This window comes from Pleurodeles waltl, chromosome 1_1, assembly GCF_031143425.1.
Source record: "Pleurodeles waltl isolate 20211129_DDA chromosome 1_1, aPleWal1.hap1.20221129, whole genome shotgun sequence".
NCBI lineage: Eukaryota > Metazoa > Chordata > Amphibia > Caudata > Salamandridae > Pleurodeles > Pleurodeles waltl.
The window spans coordinates 906645736-906667961 of NC_090436.1; the positions used below are offsets into that span (position 1 = coordinate 906645736).

Genomic DNA, 22226 nt, shown 5'->3' on the forward strand with positions numbered 1-22226 from the left:
CTGGTTTTATAATGTGACATTTTTATGGATTTTCGCTAAATTAAGAACCACATTTTGGAACCCCATAAAATGTACAATCATACTTAACTTTCACCTTTACAGTCTGAAGGATTAATCTTTCAACAGGGCAAAGGCCTGACAATCAGGTAAATAAAGACATCGTTGACAGTATATAAAGGTAATATGAGCCAATAACTACAGAATTAGCACATTGGGTGCTCATGGGCTGAAAAGCTGCATAATAAAAAATGGACTTACCTGTACTCTAAATTTCCAACTTGTACCAACAGGAACACCCGGTATAGGTCCATAGTGATTAGAGGGAACAATAGTGCATTCCTTTGTGCGGCCAACACATGCCATTCCCTGCAAACACAAGGACGTATCTCAGCATTTAGCTTGAAAAGCTGAAAAGGATAATTTACTAAAGAGACAATTACATGCAGCCTCCCCTGATACATATCACATAGCAACATGATACAAACTACTGCCTTAGCAGCTTTTGCAACATTGAATGCCTTCTTCCTTAAAGTGTAGCATTTATTGAAACAATTTGAAAAATAATTTCACACAAATTTCTATTTTTTAAAATATCCAAGGCACTATGAAGGAAAAACTAACCTTCAAAGAAAAAGAAACATGGCTGCTCACTGCCCATGTGTGTCAATAGCAAAACCGCCCTCCAGCAGATCCATGGCTGATTGGGTACAGTGCTCCTCTACTGCTCTCCTCCACCTATCTGAGGTTGTTTCTGCCAATCAATTAAGCTCAGATTGGAAACTAGAGTATTTGGCACTAGATGAAGGCCTACAAGATTGTGATTGTATTGGTAGTTATGTGGCACTTACTACACCTGCTGAGGCATTGAAGTGGTTTTGGCAAGTACCACGCTACTTCAGAACCCAAAGGAATATTGGTGGATTAGTACAGAGAAATATACGTTGTTAATTTGAGCGGTGGACATGTGAGTGTAAGTTTGATTGAATAGGGTAAAGTAGGAAAGTAAGAGGCAAGAATCTAAGCACTTTTATTTGGGAGTTCATATTAGTTAGATGAGGTGTTTACAAGCATACTCACCCCGTGAAAAAAGTTTATTATAGATATAACATTAATTGTAAACTACTTAAAAATTCCCCTTCAGAGGAATGTAATTTTTTAAAATTTATCTAAGGTTGTTAGAAGGATGAACTTACCTCTAAAGTTACCAGAAAACATGGGTGCCTACTGGCCACGATTGCCAGTAGGGCTACGAGTGCCAGTAGAGCTACATCCCTCAAACCCACTGCTCTCCTCCACCCATCCCCAGCTAGCCCTAACATCCAATTAACCTCAGAATGGAAACATAAAGATATACAGATCACTAAATATCAAACTGGCAAAAATTCTATTTTAACACATTCGAAGTCTGCAAAGCCAACTAGATTTGAAGACTGGGTGTCAGAAAAGCAAACTGGCTAAGATGTAGAGAAAATAAAGCTATAAAAGTAATAATAATTTCCACTGCTTGCGGAAACCACATTACACTTACTCCACAAATTAGTCCCAACAAGGGTGTACAAAACTAACATATCACTAGGATTTAAACCTTTTTTGTTGACACCATAGACAACATTATTTCAATTCGAAAGAGTAAAACACCCTTGTTGAGGTATTTTTGCTTCTCTCGGGATATCCAAGCAATCTAGCAGCAAGTTTCAAATGTACATACCGACTGATTTCAGAAGCCATGCTGCCACATTCAATTATGCAATATTCTGATGGCATACCTGGCTTTGTTTCCTTGTAAGCAAGTTCAGTTTGTATTGCAGCCCCTTGAATGGGGACAGGGACATGCAAAGATTGATGAACCAGCACTGCCTTGGCTATTTGTGAGCAATCAGTATCAGTTCTGCTTTGGAGCTGCTAGGGATCATTGCTTGTATCAGAGCGATGAAGGGAAATCCAAATAGTGAGGTATCTGACCAGTTGATCAAACAAGCATTGCCCAGTGATCCAGGTTATCATCTCCAGGAGGCTAAGCTTCAGTTCTTTGTGTTTAGAGCCTTAGCAAATAAAACACCACTCCATGAAGATCGCTTGCAAACTTCATCTTCTAACATCAATTTGTGATATCTTGTCCTTGATTTTGTTGCTTTGGGAGATGTACTGCTGCTACACAGAGGTTCCTGACAAGCAGCCATGACCAAATCCTATGAGATTCCAACAACAGGGTTCTTGACCTAGTGTCAACTTGCTTTCTCTACTACTTCATTGTGGTATTGTTAATTTTCACTAAGATCCAATCTTCTGTCAGAGATGATTGGAAAACCGTCAGAGCTAGGTGAACTGATCTGAGATTCAAGTAGGTGATGTGATATGAATTCTTCTTCAGAGTTTACAAGCCTGAACACCCAAATGCCCTAGGACTGCAGCCCAATCCAGTAACGATGCATTTGTTAATATGCAGGAAGATCTTATTGAAATGGAATTCCCAGCATTAAGTTGTTTGTTTTGCACCATCAGGGTAGAGACTGCCTTGCTGTCTGAAACTACTTTAGCTTGTCATCCCAGTAGTTCTCCTTCTGGGGTCATTGATCCTCCAGATATTTGTTGCACTGGCGTTATATGAACCTTGGGTTTGGCAAAAACACAATGCATGAAGCCATTAAATCCTGCAGTGATGAAATATGATGGGCTGTCAGACCTTGAGACTGCTTTAGACGTTCAGACTTTTCCCAGATGGATTATATTCTGCCTTGCTTTGTCTCCAGTGTCACTCACAAGTAAGTTCGGGTCTGAACCGAAATCAGTGTGGATTTCTGATAGCTGATCTGTAGGTCAAACTAATGAAGGATAAAACCATGGTCTGAAGATCTTCTTTTAGTAGCACTAGGTGGCTGGCTTTGAGAAACCAATCTCCAGGGACGGATATGGAGAAGGCAGAACAGTGCACTACATTCTGGTAGGAAGGACAGTATCCAAAGTCTGCCTTCCCGCCAGGAAACAAAAACACTTTCTGTGCCTCTATATGATTGGGATGTTGAAATACACACCCTTAAGATTTATTGCACACATCCAGTGTCCTGACCTTAGATGATGGAAAATCTGATGTACTGACGCCAAGTTTCTCTTAGTTCTTCTATTTGTTCGTCAGTTGCAAAATGGGTCTTAAGTAATTCTTTGACCCTCTTTTGCAGATTGGAAAGCATCTTGAATAGACATCCTTCTCCCTCTGAAGACACAGGGCCTGTGGTATTGCCTTCTTTTTCAGAAATACAGCAGTCTCTCTGAGCAGATCAGCTAGTTGTGGAGATGGTGTAGGTGCCAGTGGTATGGGTAGTGGTGCAAGTATCCAGAATTCACAATCTTGGGAGCCATTTGCTGCTTGTTTGCCTCAACACACTGTTAGATGATGTGAGATACAACACCCCACTGGAGAACACTCTGCTACTTGTGTAGTCTTTGCAGAAATACTGAGACCTGTAACAGTTTTCCTTTCCTCGAACTTCAACAATTTTATGGTTTCCACTTCACTTTTCATTCAGGCCATCTCCTCTTCTGGTATGCTGTCCAAATAGCGAAGATCCAGAGAATAGAAGACTAAAGATTGTTAATTGTGTCTCTTGTTTCAGAGATATCAGCCATAACTTGGATGATCTTCTTAAGGGTATCCCATAACAGTACGCTGATATAAGATGTACTAAGTCTATTGAAGCAGGTAGGATCAGATTTGATATTAGAAGGCTTTCCTAAACTATTTCAGTGAAATCCTCTTGACTTTCTATAAGGAACTCTGCACAATTTTGTAATGTTTTCTAGAGGGCCCGATCATATCTTCTTAAGGTGGCCATAGCAGTGACTGCTTGGCAGGAACAGCAGTAGCATAGATCATCTTTCTTGAAGCATCCATTCTCTTTAGTGGTATGTTCTGACTGCTGGCCGTATGACAGCATCAGCTTCTTGGCAAAGCCAAAGGATTGCCTGGTCCTGTTCTAGTGGCCTCTGTTTTTTCAACAGGCAAGAGGTTAAATGCTTCAAAGTTAGAATTTTGTTCCTTGATGGCTCCAAGAGGCCACATACTAGAGCAACCTTTGGTTGTGGAGCCAAATGAGACTGTAGAGTCTCCATAACTGAGAGATGGTCATATTAGGAGCTTTTGGAGGATCATTCAGTTTTGCAGCCTGTTTGCAGAGTACTTCCTGAAGCACAGGGAAGTCATCCAAGGGGGGGAAAACTAGGATGGGAGTGTATCAGAAGCAGATGGGTTTATGTCCCATTTAGTCGATCATGAAGCAGATTGTTCCAGTGAACATCCATGTCTATGTCTGCACATCTGATGATAGTCCAGTGGATGCATTTGTTGCGACAACAGAGATTAATGCAGTGTCTGTAGTGTATAATTATTAAGGCCTCAGTCTTTTAGAAGAAAGAGGCCCTTTCCTGATCAAAGACATGAAGGCTTGTCTTGAAACCATCCCTTTCAGTGCCTTAGGAGGTAGTAAATTTAGCAGTCTCACAGGTGTTTGCACTTGATCCTGTGCAACAATCCTCAAACATAAAGGTCCAAGGAGATCTGATGCCACATCTGCAGGAGGGGTGACAACCTGACCCTCTTCTACTGACAGTGTGGAAGATAATGATATACTCAATGTCGGCCTGTGAGATCCAGAATATTACTCCAATGGAGAGTTTCTCACCATCTATATAAGTATCAGCAGTGAAGCATGTCTTAACGTCGAGTAGTATGATCTCAGTAGAGAAGGTGGCATGGGATGGTGGAAGCACTTTGACATCAAAGATCCCCAGATGCCGAATTGTGGCAGTGCTTCAGTGCTGACAAAGAGCCAAATGCTGATGGTGAACATATTGTTGCTGTACCTTTGATGCTAAGAGGGATTGATGGCGGTGGTTTATCCCCTTTGGATCTTTTTTCTCTGGAAGCCCGTCATTGTAGCCCTTTGGAGCAGAGGGCTAAGTCACAGTGGAAGTAGAAATCTCCTTGAAGGCCCTTTTTTATATTTCCATCTCCTTGGCCTTCAGGTCTTCAAGCTTGGTACTTAGGCTTATGCATTCACAATTATTAAAAACTTAGATGTTATGTGGACCTGTGAAGTGGTAGAGTACATAAGAGTCAATGTGCATGACAGCATGTACGCTGGGATACATTTGTGTTTGTGGGGGAACATTACATGGAGGTCTCTGGGTTCCCTTTGGAACAGGGCTTGAAGGAGGCACATTTGGAGGGAGAGTAGCTCACCTGAAGAGCCATATGAATAGCAAGCCTCAAAACATCATATAAATGTTACTAGACCTGTAGGTCAAATAAAACGAATAAACTACTCAACCTAACTGTAATGTAGTTGACCCATACACGTGTCTGAAATTGTGTGATCCTAGGCAAATAGAAAATAAGTTACTTACCTTTAACTGTAGGTCTCCAGTATTTGAATGTTTCACAGATTCACATGCTTGAATCATTAGCCGTCGTTGAGATGGGAGTCCCCCAGCACCTTACAACAGCAATGTAATATAAAGCATAATGCATTAAGGCCCTGAGGCCTTCACTTTTGTAACGCATCTCAGTCTATTTAAAAAAGAGACCAATGATAGGTTTTAGCCAATCAGGCTGTCCCTCCCTTTAGAACACTCCTGTGAGAAGCTCCAGTCCCTCAGATTTTCCTAGGCATGAGTGCTGGCGAACCAATGGTAAATAAGGGAAATAAAGAGAGAATGATGAGCCTCTCAGGGGAGGAGAGAGGGTCGCATGTGAATCTATGAAAGATTTCAATACAGGAGAACTACAGTTACAGATAACTTATTTTCTTACTCCAGTATTGGAACGTTCATAGATTCACATGCTTGAATTAGAGTAACAGGCAGTAGTGAAGAACATTGTAATTTTAAGTATACCAATTATAATTGTTAGCATATACAAATATTGTTGTGTATAGAGCATTGAAATCCTCCATATCTGTTGAGAACCTTATATGAACGAATGTCATTATCATAAAGCACTATAAAAAAGAAACAGTAGTGTGCAGAACAGGAACTGGAATGGAGGGATGAGAAAAGAACATTATAGCTCACCGTTACTGGAACAGATGTCTCAGCACCACCTGACCCACTGTCACGTCTCCTTGAGGCATTGCTGCTAAGTAGTAGTGTTTTGTAAAAGTGTGCATGTTCTTCAAGGTGGCTGCTCTGTGAATGTCCTGGATTGGTACACTGGCAAACAGCGCTGTGGAGGCCACTACAGCTCTTGTTGAATAGGCATGTGTTGGTCTCTGCATAGGCTTTCCTGCAGCCCGGTGGCAGAAATGAATTGTGCTAGATATCCACTTAGCAATACCTTGCTTAGAGAGCAGTTAACCTTTTCTAGGGGCACTAAATGCTACAAACAGTTGGTTCGATTTTCTAAAGCATTTGGTTTTATCCAGGTAAAATTTGAGGCATCTTTTGTAGATGGAAATCGTTTCCTGTAATCCGCTAGCATTAACTGTAAGTCTGACCTGAGAGACCCAGGCACAGGAACCGTTTCTTCTTGATATAAGAATTGCTCTTGAGGGTTATAAAATGCTTGTGGATCATACCCCTCTGACTTGCATTCGTCTCGGTCCTCTTCCTCATCCTGGCATTTTACCTGTAATTTAGATGGTCTGTGTACCTCACTAAATGACGCTTCCTCATCTGAATCGTCTTCTTCCAGAAGAAAAGGCAGGAATCAGAGGTGATATTTTGTAGGGAGAGGTGTGGGATCGTGTTAAAAACTTGCTCTTATCCTGTTCTTTACTTAATTCCCTATTCAACTGTACCGTAGACGGTGTCATCGATGAGGCCGTCAACGGTGTGATCTGTAGCAATGGAGGGGGCCCGTCGCCGAAAAGGCCATCAACGGCGGTAGAGTGTCCGTCGACAATGGTATAGTCGTCATTGCCATCGGTAGTGCAGAGATAGACATCTTCAATGTCGACGGTCTCACTCAAGACGTGGTCACCGATGGCGTCATCACAGTCTGAAACGCTGAAGTACTGCACACTATGGAGACAGTGGTTGTGGTACTGGTCATCGATGCTGCCATAGATGTTTTTGTCAGCGCCGAAGCCGCAGCCGACGAGGGTCTTGTCGACGGTGTGATTTTTTGGCATCTTGTCAGAAGGTGGTACAGAAGAAGGCTTTTTGAAAGAGAGCTGATCCCTTGAAGGTGGTGTAGGGTGTTCAGAAGAAGCCTTTGTAAATCTTTCTGAAGTAGTAGAATGTCCTTTTTGATGATCATCTGTGAGGAGAACCTTAAGGACTGCGATCTTTATAAGACCACTCAGGGGCCTTTTTGGGCTGCTCACTAGAGGCATGGGAGTGAGGAGATCTGTCCCTTTTTTGTGACCTCCTTGAGGAAGTAGATGATTCCTCACTGTCAGAGCTAGACACAGGCGCCTTTATTGATTTGAATTTTTGAAGCTAAATTAGCAGCCTCCCTTCTCTGTCCTCCAGAGTTATATTAGAAAATGTTCGGCCGTCCTTGCAGTACTTCGGTGAATGGTCTAGGTAAAGGGAATATATATTCAATCCTTGTGTGGATCCTCAAAATGAATTCTCTGCTTGCCACAGGTCTTGCAGGCTCTGAATAGACTCTTTTTCTCCTTACCTGACATGGCTGGTGTAAGGAAAAATCAGATAAACACCAAAACAATATTGAAGTATAGTAAATATTAGCTAATAAAAATAGAAATTGTGGAAAATAGTACCAGAAAAGACTCTGAAAAGGTGTGATTGAGCAGAGCTCAGTGGACACTCCCTGGTACAACGTGCAGTAGAAAATCTGAGGGACTGGAGCTTCTCACAGGAGTGTTCTAAAGGGAGAGACAATCTGATTGGCTGAAACCTATCTTTGGTCTCTTTTTTAAAATAGACTGGGATGTGTTACAAAAGTGAAGGCCTCCAGCCTTAATACATTATGCTTTACATTACATTGTTGTTATGTGGTACCGGGGGACTCCTATTTTTACGATGGGGAATGATTCAAGCATGTGAATCTATGAAAGTTCCTATACTGGAGTAATTTTAGTTTACAGTCGCCTTTATCTTCATTCTCACATATAAGAGCACCTTTAAATATGTGATCTCAAAATTTTTGCTCAATAAAAAAAAACCTTGTTTGTTTGATTGAATAGATTAAATGCTTTTCCCAAGTATAAAAATAATCTAGCCCACAAACAGGGAACACATGATCCATGACTTGCGTCTTATTTTACTAATAGCAGTGACAAAAGGGCAGGAGTGTTTCTCAGTTTATGTTTAAACACTCACTTTTAATAAATATATTACTAAAGCACTATGTGGTAGCACACTGACATTTATAGTCAGTAAATTTCCAAAAAATGCCCAAAAACCTTCCCACTAACTTGTAGCTTTACTGATAAAACTATATAATGTGATAACAATCTGTGAAAATTGGGTTTCAGAAAACATTTATCCTTTGCACATCACCAAGTAAAGTGTTCAGATTTGTTTTCATCCTGTTATCTTTTTGATCACACAGAAGTACACAAACTGGGCTTTCACAATTACTGAAATATATTTTGAAATGTTCGCACAGCTGACTTAGTTATTTAAGTGTTGTGTGTCTTTGTATAGCAGATCAGACAATTCACTTTACAAAATCCTGCAACTCTGCATTCAGATGGAAAATTAATTGTAAGAAGACACCTTTGTCTCTGAACACAGAGCAAATGTCACAAGATAAGTTCAAGATTGAAAGGCATCTTTGTTGCTCCTTCACATTCTGACTAAACAGAACACCTTTTCTTTCTCAGCTCCCAGAAGGGGAGGGTAAGTGCAAAAAAATCACTCGATCTGATAAAATATCACTCGACATAGCAAGTGGGCGAGTAGATTTCTCAAGACCTGAGTAGGCACCTAGGCACCTAGTCTACCACTTTTCTGTGGCTTCCAGATCCAGCCTGTTCTAACATGATCCAGTTGCTGCTGTTTTACCAAGTGACACTGCCATTGCCCGAGTTTTCCTACCCAGATTTTCCTGCTCACCATTGTTCCCACCAACAAAAGCCCTACACACCCCAGGACCTACTTAACATAGGCTGCAGAGTGACTGCACAGCTGACCCATTGCTAATGCGCCAAAGGCAAGCCTGTATGCGCCCATCTGCACCTGGACCGCACCCAACGCCAGGAACCCACTACCATCCAATGAAACATCACAACTACTGCTGCAGTGCCGCAAAAAACACAGTAGACTGCACCACCTCCACAGACTCAGTCACCACCCTCATGCAACACCTCCACTTTAAAATATGGACTACAATGCCACTCTGACGAGAACCCTTGTCTACCATCCCCTGGTACCTCGAGCAGAACTCTGCAACCACATCGCAGACTTCATCGTATCCCTCTCCCTTAGATCAACCAGATGGGTGACCTCAATTTCCACCTGGAAGACTCCACTGACCCCCAACTCCACGGCTCTCCTGGACATCCTCAGCAAACTTTGACTCACTTAGCTCATCCAATGGTCAACCCACACAGCGGGCCATACCCTCAACCCTACCAATAACAGGATCACCACCACCCACATGACCCACTCACATGGTTCGACCACTAAATCATAAAGTACAAGTTACTTACCTTCGGTGACAAAATATCTGGTAGAGACATATTCTAGTTGCAGATTCCTTACCTTAGAATTTTCTCCCAGGCGTCAGACTGGATCCAGAGATTTTTCTTCAAGCAATACCCTTAAGCGTCGGTAGGTGGCGTCGGTCGACTCCGTAGGCGTCGTGGTTGCTGTGATGACGTCGGGAGTAGTACATAGACGCCGCCCTCGCGCAGTGACGTCCGTTTCTTACACGACTTTCCACGCCAGAGCGCAGAGCCGCTAAGAACACTGAGATTGGTGCGCAAGAGCTAAGGATTTGAAAGAGGGAATCCCTGTTCCTAGAAATCAGTTCGTAAGCAGGGAGGATGGGTGGGCGGTAAGGAATCTGCAACTAGAATATGTCTCTACCAGATATTTCGTTACCGAAGGTAAGTAACTTGTACATCTGATAGAGACTTCTAGTTGCAGATTCCTCACCTTAGAAAAGATAACCTAGCAATGCCATCCTCGGTGGTGGGCTACGAACCAAGATCATACTAGAAAGTCCTGCAGGACCGAACAACCAAAGTAGCCGTCACGACGGACCTGACTATCCAGGCAGTAATGCTTAGCAAACATGTGCAGGGATGCCCACATAGCTGCCTGACAGATATCCAGGACAGGTACTCCGTGTGCTAACGCCGTGGAAGCAGCAGTTGCTCTGGTAGAATGAGCACGCAAGCCTTCAGAAGGTTGCTTTTTAGCCAAAGCGTAGCACAGTTTGATGCAAAGAAGCACCCATCGAGAGAAGGTACCCTTTTGCACCGCCTTCCCTTTCTTTGCATCCACATAGTTAACAAAGAGTTGATAGTCCACCCGGAAATTTTTAGTACGAATGAGGTAGAACTCCAACGCTCTTTTTGCGTCAAGACGGTGGAGTCACTCCTCCTCATGGGAAGGATGTGGGGGTGCGTAGAAGGTAGGCACAGTGATGGATTGGCCTACATGAAATGGTGTAACCACCTTAGGAAGGAAGGAAGCTCTAGTGCGTAACACCACTTTGTCAGGATGTACAGACAAGTATGGAGGCTTTGAAGAAAGGGCTTAAAGCTCACTCACCCTGCGAGCAGAGGTGATAGCGACCAGAAAGACAGTTTTGAATGTGAGGAGTAGCAAGGGACAATTATGCATTGGTTCAAAGGGGGTACACATTAATTAATTAAGTACGAGATTAAGATCCCACTGAGGCATGATGAATAGAGTGGGAGGAAAGAAGCGGGTGAGCCCTTTTAAGAACCTACTCAAAATAGGAGATTTAAAGAATGTGGGCTGATCAGGAAGCCTAAGAAAGGCGGAAATGGCAGACAAATACCCTTTAAGGGTGCCCAAAGCAGGGCCCAGGTGGGCTAAAGAAAGAATGAACAGAAGAACCTCTGACAGAGGGGCAGAAAGGGGGTTAATAGATTTGTTGGAACACCATGCCACTAATATATTCCAATGACAGGCGTATACAGTTTTAGTCAATAGACTCCTGGCTGCCAAGATAACATTACAGACTTCGGGTGGAAGGGCAAATGCCGTCAACTGTTGCCGCTCAATCTCCACGCATGAAGGCGGAGGTTGGACAGGTTCGGGTGGAGAACCGTTCTCTGCTGCTGCGACAGAAGATCCGCCCGAAGAGACAGTCTGAGTGGAGGATATATGGACATGCTCAATAGCTCTGGATACCAAACTCTTCGAGCCCAGTCTGGAGCCACCAAGATGACTTGGACCCAGTCATACTTGATTTTCTTGTGAACTCTGGGCAGAAGAGGGATAGGTGGGAAGGCGTAAAGGAGGCCGGAGCTCCACTCGAGACGAATAGCGTCTCAGAGCGAGTGCCGCCTTGGAAACTCCAACGAGCAAAACAGCTGACATTGCGTGCTCTCTGCGGAGGCGAACAGATCAAACCAAGGCTCTCCCCACTTGAGAAAGAGACCTTGCGCCACCTCCGGATGGAAATGTCATTCGTGATCGACTGTGCGTCGGCGGCTGACTTTGTCTGCTCTGGCGTTGCGAGAGCCTGCCAGATGTTGAACCATCAGGGTAATGCCATGATGTGCCAGCCATGTCCAGAGGCATACTGCCTCCTGACAAAGGGTCCAGGACCCTACCCCGCCTTGTTTGTCGGAGTACCACATGGTGGTAGTTTAGTCCGTGAACACCTGCACCACTTTACCTTTGAGCGAGGGAAGGAATGCTTTTAACGCAAGCCTGATCGCCCGGAGATCCAGCATATTTATGTGGAGTCCCGACTCCGCCGGAAACCAGAGGCCTCTGATCTCCGCCTCCCCCATGTGGCGGCCCTAACCTAGAAGTGACGCATCTGTCACTATAGAGAGATCTGGCCTGGGAAGGAAGAGGGATCTGCCGTTGACCCGATTTGGATTCGAAAGCCACCACTGCAGGTCTTTTGCAGTCCCCTCCGAGATTTGGACCATGTCGGAGAGATTTCCTAGATGCTGCGCCCGCTGGAACTTCAGGTCCCACTGCAGAGCCCGCATATGTCATCTGGAATGTGTTACTAGCAGGTTGCAGGAAGCCATGAGGCCCAACAGCCTCAGAGTCAGTCTCACCGAAACCCAAGACCGAGGCTGAAAGATCGGAATCATAGCCTGAATGTCTTGGATTCGCTTGTCGGGAGGATAAGCCCGAAATTGCACTGTGTCCAGAACAGCTCCAATGAAAGGGAGCCTCTGAGAGGGAGTCAGGTGTGACTTCTGCACATTTAAAGTGAACCCCAGCTGGTGCAGGAGGTTTGCCGTAGTCCGAAGGTGGGAGCCGACTGTCTGGTGCAAAGGTGCCTACAACAGCCAGTCATCGAGGTAGGGGAAGACTGAGACCCCTTACCTGCGCAGATGAGCTACAACCACCGCCATCACTTTTGTGAACACCCGAGGGGGGCTGGTAAGGCCGAAGGGGAGCACAGTAGACTGAAAGTGCTCATGACCTACCACGGATCTTAGGTAATGTCTGTCGGCGGGCAGGTTGGGGATGTGGAAATAGGCGTCCTGCAAGTCCAACGCTAAAATCCAGTCTCCTGGGTCCAAGGCAGAAAGAACCTGAGCCAGGGTGAGCATTTTGAATTTCTCCTTCTTGAGGAAGTAGTTCAGGTCCCGTAGGTCTAGGATAGGGCGTAATCCCTTGTCCTTCTTTGGAATCAGAAAGTAGGGGAAATAACAACCACAACCTACTTCTGGAAGAGGGACCCTTTCTTTAGCTCCCTTGGCCAAGAGAGCCGCGACTTCCTGGCGGAGAAGCACCAAATGATCCTCCGGAAGATGATGGAAGGATGGTGGCATGTGTGGTGGTGCAGATTCGAAAGGGAGGGAGTAGCCCTTCCGAATGATCTGCAAAACCGACTCGTCCGTGGTGATATGTTCCCAGTGGGGCAGGTGATGGCGGATCCTGCCACCAACTGGGTGGGAGTGAGGGGACGGAATAGGAGGGTTTGGAGGCTGCAGCAGGGGCAGAGGTGGATTAGACAGACCTTTGGCTCCCTGTCCCACGGCCACGTGGGATTCCGCGTCCCCGACCACGCATAGGCTGTCCAGCGTGCGTGGCACAGTGGCTGGGTAGAGGACACGACAGGGCACCCCTTCCCTGTCCACGAAAGGGGCGAAAAGCGGACTGTGGTGGGCGTGTGGCAGAGGAAAGACCAAGGGACCGAGCCGTAGCCCGGTAGTCCTTGAATCTTTCCAAGGCCGAGTCCGCATGTCTCAGAAGAGACGGGTGCCATCAAAGGGCATGTCCATGAGTGACTGTTGGACATCCCCTGAGAAGCCAGAAGTGCGTAACCAGTTGTGGCGTTGAAAGGCCACCGTCATCGCAACCGATCTGCCCAGAGAGTCAGTCGTATCCAGCCCACAACGAATAATGAACTTTTCTGCGTCTCTCCCATCTTTTACTGCTTGGGAGACGATAGCACGGGCCTCCTCCTGTATCTGCAGCAGGACCTGCACAACCGTATCCCACAGGGAGTGGGTATAACGGCCCAAAAGACATGCGGTGTTCACAGACCGTAGTGCGAGGCTGGTGGAAGAAAACAACTTCTTGCCAAATTGTTCCATCCTTTTGGATTGCGTATCCAGGGGTGCAGAAGGGAACGCGTCAGAAGAAGAGGAAGCCTGGATTACAAGGCTCTCAGGCGTAGGGTGTTGGGACAGGAATTTTGGGTTGTTCGGCACAGGCCGATGGCGGCGAGCAATAGTCCTGTTAACAGGAGCCCCTGTGTTGGGTTTGGACCATGTACCCAAAAGGACATCAGTGAGGGCCTCATTGCATGGGAGAAGGGGTTCTGAAGTAGAAGTCCCAGGCTGAAGCACCTCTGTCAGGAGACTAGACCTGACTTCCACAGTAGGTAGCTCAAGGCCAAGGACCTCAGCTGCCCTACTGACCACCATACTGTAAGTAGCTCCCTCTGCCGTAGTCACGGTAGGAGGAATCAGCATTCTGCCAGCATCAGCAGAAGTATCCAGACCACTGGCTTCGCCCAAATCCTGTGCCCAGTCCATAGCAGGGTCATCCTGGTATTCATAAGGGTCCAGGGACCCCTCCAATTCTTCCCCGTACTCGTACCCATAGGAAAAAAAGGTCTGAATCTGACCTCGGGCGAATAGGGCCCACCGAAGCCAAAGGCAGCGTCAGCCGATGCCTCTGCAACTCCGAGTCGTCAGGGATAAGAATTAGGTCAACGTTGATAGTGGGCACTACCGACTTCGGGAGCGTCGACAATCGACCTGGTGCCGGGCAAGGTCTCGAAGGTGCGACAGGCATCGGTGCGGATCTGCGCATGGATCCGGAGGCTACCTCGGTGGCCAGGGCTGAAGCCACCGGCTCGGAACCTGAAGGCCCCTCAGCCGAAGCCGCATCGGGGTCGGCCCACCCAAAGATGAGACGCATGGCCTCGTAAAACTCCTTAAGTTGGGCGGGGGTCGCTCCGGCAAACTCGGGAAAGCGCGGAGTCAACCCAGATGCAGGCTCCGAGGACAGAGGCCCAGTGCGTGGACGCTCGTCCAGCGTCGCGTCGGCCGGATGACAGATCCAGTCTGACGCCTGGGGGAAATTCTAAGGTAAGGAATCTTCAACTAGAAGTCTCTATCAGATTTTCAAGATACCCGCCCACCAAGCCACGCCATCAGAAAAACCCACAGTTCCACAAAGCACCAAGGCCCTAAATGAATGCCTACCCAACCACACCGGGAACATGAATGTTGACACCAAGCTCTTTAATAAATGGCTCAACAATTGTGTCAACTGCACCACTCCCACCAGAAGGAAGACCTTAAAAACAACAAAGGACCCAGCTGGTATAAGACCGACCTCAGGGAATCCACGTGCCACTGAAAACAACTTGAGAGAAAATGAAGGCTCAACAAAAACACCACTGTAAGATACAAATACAAATCTGCCCTCAACTTTCACCATCAACAATTAAGAGATGCAAACAAAAAGGCATGAACTCTCAGACTCAAAGCCAGCACAACAATGCCAAAGAACCCTTCACCCTAGTCAAGGAGTTCTCTAATCCTGCAGCTGCCAACAAGGACATAATCCCATCCAAAGTACTCTGCACAGACCTCTCAAACTTCTTGGAACAGAACATTGCCAAGATCTCCAACGTATTCAACCCACAGCATACCGATATGAAAATCTAGCAGAAAAACAGCATCTAAGCAAATAAAAGTGCATCTCAAATACAGACATCACTGTAGGGAAGTAGCCTTTTTTGGCATTGTTACCCCCACCTTTTGCCTGCTATCCGTATGTTTTGACTGTGTTCACTGGGATCCTGCTAACCATTGTTTCCGCACGCCGGCCCACAAGAAGGCCTGGCCGGGACATTGACGGCAGCTCCCCGCCGCCAATGCCTCTGTGCGGCGGGTGCAGCTGCAACCGTCGCGCGATGGGGCAGTGCACCGGGCCCCCTGCACTGCCCATCAAAGTGCATGGGCAGTGCAGGGGCCCTCAGGGGTGCCCCGGTGCACCCTTTCCGCCAGCCTTTACCTGGTGAGGAAACCCACCAGGGAAAGGCTGGAGGATTAGAAAACATTATCCGAGGGGCAGCAGCGCTGCCCTGTCAGATAATGTTTCCGCCCGCCGCCAGGCTGCCTGACAGAGGAAGCCTGGAAGTGAGTGAGGGCTGCCGATGGCGGCCCTCACCGGGTTATTATGTGGCAGTTTGGCCCGCCATGCCTGCTGGCGGTTTCACCCGCCAACGCTGGCATGGCGGTCCAAACCGCCAAGTTCATAATGACCGCTTTAATCTTCTAGCCACCGAGGTGGCAACTGGACCTTCCAAGACCTGTCAATCTGCAACTCCAGTGATGACTCCGCTCTGCAGCATTGTTTCTCCGGCTCCTTCCAGCTACTGCAACATTTCCCTGGCTGTGCATCCTTTGAGGGCGAAGAGTCTTCAGCCTGCACAAGAAGTAAGAAGGAATCTCCCTTGGAGTGAAGGAGTCACTTCCTTGCATCTGCAGGCACCAACTGTAATGACGACCGGCTGCGTGGATCCTCTCTCCTCTGGAACTGCGTGGATCCTGCTTTACAGGTGGTGGTGTGCAGTGGTCCCCTTGCTCCTCTCTACCAGCTGTCCAACGTGGGACAGCTGGTAGAGGACAGTACCCCTGTGCACTTTGACTCTTGCAGCTACCAAGGCTTGTTTGTTCCTCTTCCAAGTGATCTTTCGGGTCTGAGTAGCCTTGGCCTCCAGGACTCTTCTCTGCAAAGCACAGCCTCCTGCCTGCTGCTTCAGTGACGTGGGACTCTCCAGGTGTGCTCCTATGCCTGCTACCCGTAGGTCGCCTGTGGGGGCTACATTCTCATCTTGTGACTCTCCTAGCTGCTGAGGGTCACCTTGGACTCCCCTCCTTGGACGAGTCCTCTGCACCTTGCTGGTCCTCTTCAGCCTTGCAAAACCTTGTTCTCCGACTGGCATTTGTCAAGGCTTGTTGGTGGTTTTACAGCACCAGTGACTGCATCACGACAGTCGATGTGGGACATCACTTGCATCACTTCTGGAACTCCTCTTCTGCTCCTGTGCTGCACTGCTGACTTTCTTCATCCACCGTCGACCTGGTCCTGCATCCACAGAAGGGTGGGTAGTGGCTCCTGCACAGCCGGACACTCCAACTCGAGCTGGACTTGGTCCCCTTTTTTTGCAGGTCCTCTTTGTCAGGATCCACCTTTGGTTTCTTCCAATTTTGTCAGGGTCTTGCACAGACCTTTCCCAAAGTTCTCCTGTGGGTTTACGGGAAAAAAACAGGTACTTACCTTCTCTCCTGGTCACTGGGGGGCACCTTGGTACTTACCTTTTGAGGTTCCTAGTTCTTCCAGCTCTCCTTTACTGCTTCCATTTCCTTGGATGGGGGACTGCCTTTCACGTTCCACTTACATAATATATCGTTTGGTCTCCCCCTAGGGTCTTCACTATTGGCTATTGGTTTTCCTATGTGCTATTGTTTCCTATGCTAATCACTGGCTTCTAATGTGTATGTAGTGTTTTTACCCACCTCCTAGTGGAGTGTTGCCTATACAGTATTTGAGCATTTATGTGACTGTAATAAAGTACTGTTATTTTTGCAAAACTGTGTGGTTCTTTCATGTGTGTAAGAGCTGTGTGACTGTAGTTGTGTTGCATAAGCTTTGCATGTCTCCTAGGCAAGTCTTGCCTGCTCATCCACAGCTACCTCTAGAGAGCCATGGCTTCCTAGACACTGTCTACACCTCACTAATAGGGGATACCTGGAATAAAGTGATAACACACCATAGGTCTTCACCACACACCAGGCCAGCTTCCTATAATCACCGCCCTGATGAATACCATGCACTCAGGAGCCCCCCCAAGAGCCATGCCAGCACTTCAAATACAGCCTTGGAAGAAGCAGCATCTCCACCACGCTCACCGCTATCATCAACACATCCATAACCGCCATCATCTTCCTGTCTTGCTGGAGAAATGCAGAAGTTAATGCCCTACTGAAGAAACCAGCAGACTCTTATACCCTCAGTAGCTACAGATCAATCTCACTACTGCATTTTCCAGAAAATTCATGGAAAAAGCCATCAAAACCCAACGTGCAGACCACCTAGAACTCTACCAACTCTTAGCTCTCAATCTGGCTTTCACACCAATCACAGCACAGAGACCATCCTCAATGCAGCCACTGATGACATCAGAAGTATCCTCAACTGAGAAGAAACAGCTGCACTCGTTCTCTTTAACCTTTCACCAGCCTTTGATATGATCTCCCACAGCTCACTCAACCAAAAGCTTCAGCACTTGGGCATCTGCGAACCGGCCCTCAACAGGCTATCCTCTTTCTTCATGGACAGAACTTAATGAGCTAGACTTTCCCCCTACCCTTCAAAATACAAGAAACTCATCTGAGGTGTTCCTCACGGATCGTCGCTCAGTACAACACAACATCTGCATGACGTCCCTCGCGGACATAGAGCCCACGGCATCAGCATATTGTCCTATGCCCATGACACACAGCTCATCTTCTCCCTTACCGACTCAACCAGCACTGCCAAAGCAAACTTCGCCAACTGCATGAGCAAAATTGCTATTTGGATGAAAAACAACTGCCTCCAGCTCAACTCAGACAAAACCAAAGTCCTTATCTTTGTTAACCACTCCCCCTGGGATGCCTCTTGGTGACTCTACAAACTTGGCTCTCACACCCACCATCATCTTGGACACCAACGTCTTCATGAGCAGACAGATTAGCACTGTTGCCTCTTCGTGCTTCCACATCCTGTGAATGCTATGCAAGATTTTCAAGTGGATTACACTTAACATCAGACGAACAGCCCCCCAGGATCTTATCACAAGTAGACTTGAGTACGGAAACGCCCTCTACTTCGGAATCTCAGCTCATGTTCTACGCTGACTCCAAACCACCCAGAATGCCACCACCAGACTCATCCTGAATATCATGTGAAATAACCACATCTTTCCACACCCTATACAATATCCACTAGCTCCCAGTCCAGGAAAGATGCAGGTTTAGGCTACTCACCCACGCCTACAGCGCCTTCCACAACACCGGTCCCTCAACCACCGACTCAACTTCTACGAACCCACTAGACACCTTTGATCTGCATCCCAAGCAAGAGCACACCTCCATTGCATCAAGAAAACCAGTGTGTTATTATTTAGAAGCGGAGGATGCTCCTTCTGATACATCGCACCCAAGATCTGGAACAACCTCCTGCAACACCTCAGAACCTCCCCTCCCTCTTGGACATCTGAAGGAACCTCAAGACATGGCTCTTACAACTGAAACAGGCATGACCTCCTCCCCCCTTCAGGCCTGCCCAACTCAGCACCTGGATACCTTCACAGGTGATTAGACAAGCTCTACAAACTCACATAACCTAATACCTGTCCTCAAGTCAGATTTGTGGCTTTCGGCATTTCTGAGACTAGGGAGGGATACACACTGGATGAAGGAAAAGACAGGCTGTTCAGTATACCTCAAAAAGGGTTCTCTGATTCTAAGGAGATGTCACTGGTCAAAGAGGTCTGGCCAAATCTCAGGAAAGAGATGGATTTGATAAGAGAATCACAAAGGGTAGGGCTGTGGGCCTTTTGTAACACCATTAAACACATCACTGAGATCCACTTGTGATCCTCTAGTCACTCCCACGGTCTGTGTTTGGGGGTATCAGATTTGGTGACACTCCTGCTGTGATAGAATACTCTCTGGAGGAAGAGCTAGACAAAGGACTGGGCATTTCAATGTGGGCAACTCCCAGAACACAAACTTCAAGAGCAGAGACACTAAATCATATTTGAATCTATATAAGGATTTTCAAAAGGGAGCTTAAGACTCCTAAATTTTCACACTGAAGCGGTTCATCAATGTGGAGAAGCTCAGCATGAGTTCTGCTGGTTGTGATCAGGAATGGGGACTGACAGCCAGTCTCTGATGCTGGGTGAGAGGACATCACCCCGGAGAATCAAGAACACACACCTAGAGCACCAGCTTCTGCTTGACCTGAGACCAAATGACCCTTTAAGGAGAAGGAGGTTTCCTGGAGGAAGCAAGGTCCAGTTGGCACCGGGTTAAGAGGCTCCTAGGAGCAGAGTGTGAAATTCTGGTCTATCAGGACCCCACACTGAGCAGACTGTCCACCTGTGAGCACTGTTCCCAACCTCACTATGCCAGGTGGGGGCTGTGGTGAATGTTAGGGGCTGTTATCCTAGAGCAGTGCTGTGGTGAATATACTGCCATCACTTTGTGCAGTTTTGTGATCCGAAGAGGCCGCTACTTTAAGTGAGTGGCCGCAGAGGAAGCCGAGGCCCACTGCCAGCGAACAGCGTGTAACTGGGAACTCAGAGCTGCTACTTTGTCATTGGAACTTGAGTAGCACCCCAGGTCTGTCAGCAGAGACAGACACTACTTACTGTGACAAAAAAGTAAAGCCCTGGAGGTCCAGACAAATTGCCGGCTACAATTAGAATACCACTCATCACCAGCACCAGCTGAAGTCAGTTGTGACTCAGGACTGCTGAAACCTTCTGGGCCTTCTGTCTCAGCAACAGCTGCAGAGGGTAAGACTACACCCAGGGTTTCAGAGCCTTTGTTGGGGGAATCTGCTCTGACTGAAGCGCCAAAGGTTGTGTGACACTTTTGAGTTTGAATAGCCATTGGGGATTTCTAAAACCCATACTCTCTAGCAGGGCCTAGCATGGATGATGCCTCACGTAAATGGAGAATAGCTCAAGTCCATAGTTAGAACAGCAGGGTACTGGTACCCAAACAGAGAGTGCTGGAATCCAAACCTTGCGAAGAATGTGTTATTATTAAGTGTATAAGTATTTTGCTTCGTGTGTGTATGTGTATAGATAATACTTTTTATAAAAGCAAGTATTTGGCTGGACATTAATTTATTGTGGTTGCTAAATGTGTGCTGAGTTGTGACCCTGTGCTGACCCTACACCTATTTTCTTCTAGAGAGGCCATGGACTTCTCAACTTGTGCTACCACTGAGAGTCAAGTACGTGGCCCAGTTACTCAGAGCACATAGTAGGCCGAGCCCAGGGACATCAGGAGTAAAAGTCATTAACTACCATGGCTGAACCCAGTAGCTCCTGCTTGTCCCACAGCCCATTGAAAGGCTTTCTGACAGATGTGAAGAAATAAAAGCCCTGACTGAAACAAGCTGTGGAAATCAGTAAAAATTGTACGCTGCATCTTACAAGCCAAAAACAAGAACTGGATCAGAGAAGGTGAGTAACAGTACAGCACAATCTCCAGTTAGAAGTATCTGGACTTGTTAAAGGGACAGGCAGCTTTTATTTATACTTACTATGTTTGTACTAAGATAAAGTAATGGCTATCAGGCCTCACTTTACCCTCACCCAAAAAGCTTTTACCAGCAGCTTAGGGTTAAGGTACTTCAATATGATATTTTTAGTGGCGGTTTGTAACTTTGGGAAAGATTTGAATGTGACAGGCTATTTAGAGAGTAACCTTTTTACATTAGACATACAAATTCTACACTCTCTTTGTAGACAAATTGTGGATTAAGGGCCAGATGTAGGAAGATTCCAAATTGCGAGTTGCAATTTGCGAGTCCCAGCGACTCGCAAATTGCAACTTGCAATTTGGAATGCAGAAAGGTGTCTCAGACACCTTCTGCGAGTTGCTATGGGGTCGCAAAGACCCACCTCATTAATATTAATGAGGTGGGTCGCAATTTGCGACCCCATAGCGAGTCAGGGCACTCACGGGATGGTGGCCTGCTGGAGACAGCAGACCACCATGTCCGTGACTGCTTTTAATAAAGTATTTTTTTTTTTTCAAAGTGCAACCCGTTTTCCTTAAAGGAAAACGAGCTGCACTTTGAAAAAAAAAACGAAACCTTTAGTTTCGGTATTTTTCACGGCAGGTAGTGGTCTATTGGACCACTGCCTGCTCTGAAAAATTATTTTTTATTCCAGACACAAAGGGGAAGGGGTCCCTTGGGGACCCCTTCCCGTTTGCGCTTGGGTTACCATCCACTTCAAGTGGATGGTAACTGCGCTTTCATTTGCGACCGCAATCGCGGTCGCAAATGAAAATGAATAGCATTGCGAGTCGCAAATAGGAAGGGAACACCCCTTCCTATTTGCGAGTCGGAAATGCATTTTGCGAGTCGGATCCGACTCGTAAAATGCATTTCTACATTGCAAGGAGGCTTTTGCGACTCGCAAACGGCGATTTTCGCCGTTTGCGACTCGCAAAACCCTTGCTACATCTGGCCCTAAGTGTTCTGAGTTACGTGCATTCTTACTTTGCCCTTTATGACTATCAATGTTGCGTCTACTATGCAAAAGTGAAGAACAGATCCCATTTTCAACAAAATTTAAGAAGTCTTGTATGTGGAACTGAAATATGCTGAAATACCTATCTGGATTATGACACCTTACTATTAATCTATTAGGTTAATAATCCTACTACTATATGTTATTAATTATGCATATCTGCATTCTCTTCTTTATATTTAGTGATAGCTGTGTCTAATTTAGAAAGACATGTAGGAAAGTTAAGATCTGAATAGAGGAACATCAGGGCAATATAAGATGCAAAAAGAATGTGACTGGAATGACTAACTACTACATCCTT

The 22226-nt window shown here is 46.4% G+C and overlaps 1 protein-coding gene across 1 annotated transcript in view; it reads right to left on the bottom strand.

Annotated features, from left to right (window-relative positions):
- The window catches only part of UHRF2 (ubiquitin like with PHD and ring finger domains 2), a 690531-nt gene that overhangs the window by 210729 nt on the left and 457576 nt on the right, over positions 1–22226 (bottom strand). Inside the window, exon 8 of the mRNA XM_069230126.1 lies at positions 259–366. Coding sequence (XP_069086227.1) covers positions 259–366 — 108 coding nt within the window. The remainder of the gene's footprint in view (positions 1–258; positions 367–22226) is intronic.